At 51.6% G+C, this 5,657-nt stretch overlaps 1 protein-coding gene across 1 annotated transcript; it reads right to left on the bottom strand.

The window, feature by feature from the left end:
* Positions 1–4,986, bottom strand: LOC104864513. Its single transcript, XM_010627492.1, has 4 exons — positions 4,892–4,986; positions 1,159–1,326; positions 705–836; positions 1–232 (listed from the first exon to the last, which is right to left on the bottom strand). Exons 1-4 carry the CDS (start codon positions 4,962–4,964, stop codon positions 96–98), a joined length of 510 nt encoding a protein of 169 aa, XP_010625794.1. The 5' UTR covers positions 4,965–4,986; the 3' UTR covers positions 1–95.
* Positions 4,987–5,657: the final 671 nt, after the last annotated feature.

Here is a 5,657-nt window from a genome sequence, read left to right as displayed (position 1 = left end):
TCGCGTAAACAGATCATTTATTAGCAGCCTCAGAGCAGCGGGGCTCGCAGTTTCCAGTGGCTGTGCTGCTGCGGGAGGGGTCGCGGGCCCCAGCCTCACTTCTTCCACTCGTTCTTGTCGTAGTCCCACTTGGCAGAGAAGCCCTGGATGGGGTTGACCTTCATGTCCAGCATCCTCTTGGTCTGCATGGCCACCCACTCCTTGTCGAAGGTGTGCGGGACGGGGCCGTACACTGTGGGCCAAGGCGACAGCATGAGGCTGTCCCCACACCAGCGCCCCACACACAGCTCTGTCCTGGGCAACAGGAACTCCAGAGACTTGTTCCCCTGCTCACTGAGCTGGAGCAGAACGTGTTCTCCAGCAGCTGCCTACAGCGGGGACTCTGGGCCAGCACAGGGCAGAGCCACTGCACCACGGGAGTGCGCCAGAGGGCTCAGGTCTGCCACTAACCCTGGTCCACACTCAGACCAAAGGCCGGGGAGGGAACCTGCACAGGAGGTAAACACTGCTCCTGGGGAGACCCACCCGCCTCTACAGCAGGAAAAGGCCTGGAGCCCCCAGCCCCCACCCCCGATGGCACTCGCGACAACCCCTCCTGCTCAGCCCCTGCTCAGGGTGACTGCTGTGCAACAACTCACTGCCACAGAAGGCGGCAGGAACACCTCGGCCTCTGGCTACGAACCACCTGCGTGACCCCTACTCACCGTAGTACTTCTCCCAGATCAGAAGGAGGGCAGTGAAGCCGATGAAGAACATGGCGGCGCCCACAATGGTCTTCCACTCGTTGGTGCTCCTGTTCATCTCGGCGAAGCTCTCGTTGAACCGAATGCGGTACACTGGGACAGAAGAGCACGGAGTGGGCCACGGCCTGCTCCCAGCGCGCCCACTCCTCCCAGAGCAGTGCTGCAGCCCAGGCCACGCCACACTCACACGCGTGCACACCTGTGCCCACAAGGTCTGCCGTGGACAGAACAAGAACAAAATGCATCTTTGGCTCAGTGAGAGGCCCCTTCCTGAGGCACAGATCCCTGCAGCTTCCGCAGGGAGCAAACCCACTCACCCGCCCCGGGCACTGGGGACAGTCCCCCAGACATAGCAGCAACCCTGCCTGGCGACAGCTGTGCCGGCCAGCCCCACACGCGCTTCCTCGATACCCACATTCGACTTTCTCATCCCTGGTCAGGCTGCTCCAGGAGGCCTTCTCCTTCTCCTTCAGGGCTTTCTGGCTGGCAGACAGCTGCTGGACGTGGGCCACGTCGGGCAGGGGGTAGTCGCGCCGATCCACATAGCTGGGGAGAGCGTAGTCCTCACTCTTCACTACACTCCCTAGAGAGGCAAACACCTAAAAGCCTGTCCGCTCGAGGGTCCAGGCAGAATGAGGCACTGGCTAAAGGAGGCAGGAGACACAGGCCACAGCCCCCAGGCAGCACTTCCTTCAGGTCAGTGACCAGGAGAGGCCGGTCCAGGGCTCTCGGGGCTCCCTGTCCTGCGGGAGACTGACTACACCAAGGCCCTGCTGCAAGGGACCCAAACCACACACGACTGCAAGTGCTCCAAGTTCAGAAACAAAGCTGTGCACAGAGGTACCGCTCCATCGTCACAGGGTCGCATGGGCCCCACCGACAAGCAAGGGTGGCGCTGGAAGTGTGGGATGTCGGGAAGCAAATCAACTGCCTAGTGGTGCTCACATTCCAGCAGGAAACAAAACAGTCGTTAACAGGCACCAAGACATATGTTAGGAAAGCACGTGTGGTGGGAAACAGGTCACAGCCTCAGAACCGAGCAGACTAGGAATGCAAGCTGAGAAGAATCACGTGCTCCGTAAGTCACAAAACAAGGTCTGCATTGCTTTTTCCTTTTGAAAGTATAAACCAGAAGCTGGGTGTGGTGGATGTACCTATAATCCCAGCACGCAGAGGCTGAGACAGGAGGATTCCAAGTTTGAGCCAAGCCCACGCAACTTAGCAAGACCCTGTGTCAAAAACTTTTAACAAATGTCACACACACACACACACAGTGTACATATTTACATACACACATGTATTTGTATATGTACTCGCATGTATATGCTGCACACCATGCAGACTCCTAGCAGAGTTAATCCTCAACTGTTACAAGTGAGAGGAGACAACCCATGAAGACTTCTTTCTTTGCTTGCTTCTCGTGTGCTACGTAAGAGCATGTTGTCTTGGTTGAAATAACCAGAGGACAAAAGTTCGAGCAGCAGGAAAACGAACTGTAAGGTTTTTTTTTTCAGTGGTGGTGGTGCTAGAGACTGAACCTAGGGATGTCCTACGTCTAAGCTATCCCCAGCTCCTTTTACTTTTTATTATGAAACAGGTCTTCCTGAGTTGCTCAGGCTGGCCTGGAAATTGCAATCCTCCTGCCTCAGCCCACCAAGTAACTGAGGTTACAGACCCGTGCCACCAAGACTCATAGAAATCTTAATTCGTAGAGTTTCTCGTTGCTAAAAGCTGTTCCTCCAATTCTTTAATTGTTTTTGTTATGACAACAGCCGTGTGGAAAGGAAGGAGGGAAGACAGGGTTTCAATATGCAGTTCTGGCTATCCTTGAACTCACTATGTAGCCTGGGCCGGCCTCAACTCAACGGCAGTTGTCCTGCCTCAGTTTCCCAAGTGCTGGGATTACAGTCCTACACCACCATGCCCAGCTGTTTCTCCAGCTCTGTCCCACACCCTACGAACATGCCGTACCCAAACTGGACTGGAGGGATGAAGCCCTGCAAAAATGTTCCTCCCATGACAGTGATTAAAATTCCCCAAATCATGTTCACAAGGAAACAAAACGTGAAGCTTAAGCAAGCAGTGTATTTCCAGTGGGTGTTTATCTTCACCATGTAGATGACCAGTCCCCATGTGTGAGCCAGAAGAATTGAGGGGAAAACGACCAGTATCACTGTCCAGTTTCAACTCAAGATTCTACAAAAGCGACGACAAAGAAACTGAAAAAGAATGGCTGTAAACTGAAAATTCTTACCAAGTTCAGCACAATAAAAGGTCTCTGAAGCTTTACAGCACTCAGGTAACCTTCTAAAATCAATGTTACTACATGGATTACACCACACAAAGCTTGGTGCACACTGGCCATAAAATAGCACATTCCAGAAAAAGAATGGCCAATTCTGGTCTCAGGGTTTCTTCAGAGACTTGGGCCTGGTGAATGGGGAGGGGCAGTCACACACCAAACATTCTTTTTCTAGAAAGGTACTAAAAAGCAGAAAGGTCACATTTTAAAGAGTGCCTGCCAGTCCTGTGTTCCACAGAGCCTCTGGGGTGGCCCAGGGGAACTGAGACCCCCGCTCACCCCAACGCATCACCACACAAATGCGCCTGCCAGCTGACAACAGTGGAGCCAATGGTGTCCTCTGCCGCTTAATATTTTATGCTGAGAAAAGGCTCAGTATTGCACATGTATAATTCTCGTAAGTTAAAGCTGAGTGTTACAGGACAAGACTAACCTAAGAGGACACAGTACTTCACCCACTTGAGATGCACACAGAATAAACAAAAGAAAGCTCAGGGACTGTATCGGCCAGGCCGGATGAGAAGTGAACACAATCCTGTCGAGGCATTTCCTAAGGCTGCGAAGATGACTTCTTTCGGAGTGCAGTAATGAGGCGTCACCCCCACCCACTTGAGCAGCACACTTCTACAGGAACGTGCCTCACAGCCCGCACCTGCAGCTCTCCCAGCAGTGCAGAGGTGCAGCGCTGAGGCGGCAGGCGCCCCAACAGCGGGCACTACTGGGAAGGGAAGGGGCCTCCAGCCCCACGGCCCGCTCTCACCTGGTCACCACAGCCTGAATCTGGCACCCAACCCTCTCCGTTTTGCACCTCGGCCATGCCCTGCAAGTCTTGCGTGGGCACAGAAAGCTGAAAGCTCCTGCTCAGGGCGCGGCTCACTAAACCCTGCCTTCATCATCTGGTCCTCTGCACGCTGCAGACACAATGTGGAAAGGCCCACAGCTCACATTCTTCATTCTTCAGTCTCCATGGCTAATGGTGTCTGTACACAGAGCATGTCAGTAAATACAAAAGTCCAAATTACCTTCAGGCTGGACACAGAACTCAAACTTGTAGTGTATGTACTTCAGATAAGAAAATATTGCTGGGTGTGGTGGTGCACGCCTGTAATTCCAGCACTCAGGAGGCTGAGGCAGGAGGATCACTGTGGGGTCGAGACCAGCCTGGGCTACATAGTGAGTTCCAGGTCAGTCTCAACTACATAGTGAGACCCTGTCTCAAAAAACAAAAACAAAAAAACAGATAAGGAAATATTCTTTGTTTTGTTCTTTTTTTTTGGACACAGGGTCTCACTATATACTTCAGGCTGGCCTTGAAGTCCCTATGCTGCCCAGGCTGGTCTAGAACTTTTGGTGATACTCTCACCCCAGCCTCCTGAATGCTGGGATTGTAGATATGTGCCACCACTCCTGGTACAGGAAAGTTCTTAAATTTAAGTAAATAGAAATGAGACTTAAAGCTAGCTGAAGGGAAACCCCAGCTCTTTTGCTTCCATTGCCTCTATAATGTAAACACGAAGTTGGGTGGGAGTCCTGTGGGGTTTTCGAAAAGATCAATAAAGTCAAAGATCTCTTTAATACAAGTGGAACTTGAACCTCAAAAATAGAAGGAAAGAAAGCAAAAGAGAAACCCCATACAAATAAAGGTACAGACTAGTTTTCAGCAGGACTGATAGACACACTTTCATCCTGAGGTACGGCCGGCTGAATGAATCACTGATATTTCCCTCTGAAATCCTTCAAGTGCAAGATTAAGTACACAAGCAACCCCAGCACAGGCCTTATGTGCACAGCAGGCGTGAGATGAAATTAACTCCACCTATTCAGAAGTAAGGAAAGTCACACTTACCATGTGCTCGCACACACACCGAGGTGGAAATGGCTCGCTTGCCGATTAGGCTAAATACCCTGGCAGCCAACATTCTGAAAGATGCAAACACACAGCTCTATGAATGAGTGAACACCTATTAGAGAGAAGTCATCTTTTTCCCCAGAGTATTTTGAAAGTAAACGCAATTCATTTGTTTGCTTCTCCCCAGTATAAATGAATTTTTTTTTTTTAAAGAAGGGGTCTTTTATGCAGTTCAGGCTGGCTCTGAACTCACAGCAACCATCCTGCCTCAGCCTCCCAAGCTCTGGGATTACAGCTGTGGTCCACCACACCTGGCTAAATGATTCATTCTTTATATAACGGATTTTGAATTCACAAAATAACCCAGGCTGAGGTTTCTCTTAAGTGTTTCCACGGAGCTTCCTAATAAACTAAGTGCCAAAGCACACACTAGTACAACTAAAGAGAAAATTGTCCTTCCCTTTAAAAAGCTTTAAAAAAAAATTCAGGTGACTGAAGAAGCCAGCAATCAGTAAAGCACTGTGCTGCCACTACAGATTCTGTCCTTGGCAAAAAGGAACTGCTCGCACCAAGGCCCGCGGACTGGAAGAGACGATCGGAGGCTGCACACGCAGCCTGGCGCACTTCCAGTCCCTGCAGCCATCGGACGACCTAGACCGCCTGGTCACCTGGACCGCGACACCGCAGGCCCCCTTCTAGGACGCCCCTCTGGGGCCCTGGGCCACGGGGATCCGCAGTGCGGAGAAAATGCCTCCCGCTCTTC

Source organism: Fukomys damarensis, unplaced genomic scaffold (assembly GCF_012274545.1).
Source record: "Fukomys damarensis isolate Sample0158 unplaced genomic scaffold, DMR_v1.0_HiC HiC_scaffold_32, whole genome shotgun sequence".
Lineage (NCBI taxonomy): Eukaryota > Metazoa > Chordata > Mammalia > Rodentia > Bathyergidae > Fukomys > Fukomys damarensis.
The sequence above is the reverse complement of the archived record's forward strand: the minus strand, read 5'-3'. Positions and strand labels throughout refer to the sequence as shown.

Bases quoted from the DNA above. Each gene is read 5' to 3' on its own strand.
- LOC104864513 (XM_010627492.1), bottom strand. From the start codon at position 4,964: ATGTTGGCTGCCAGGGTATTTAGCCTAATCGGCAAGCGAGCCATTTCC. The intron at 1,327-4,891 runs GTAAGTGTGACT...TTGCCTCTCTAG, and splicing joins GGTGTGTGTGCGAGCACATG to GGAGTGTAGTGAAGAGTGAG. The intron at 233-704 runs GTGAGTAGGGGT...CTTGGCCCACAG, and splicing joins GATCTGGGAGAAGTACTACG to TGTACGGCCCCGTCCCGCAC.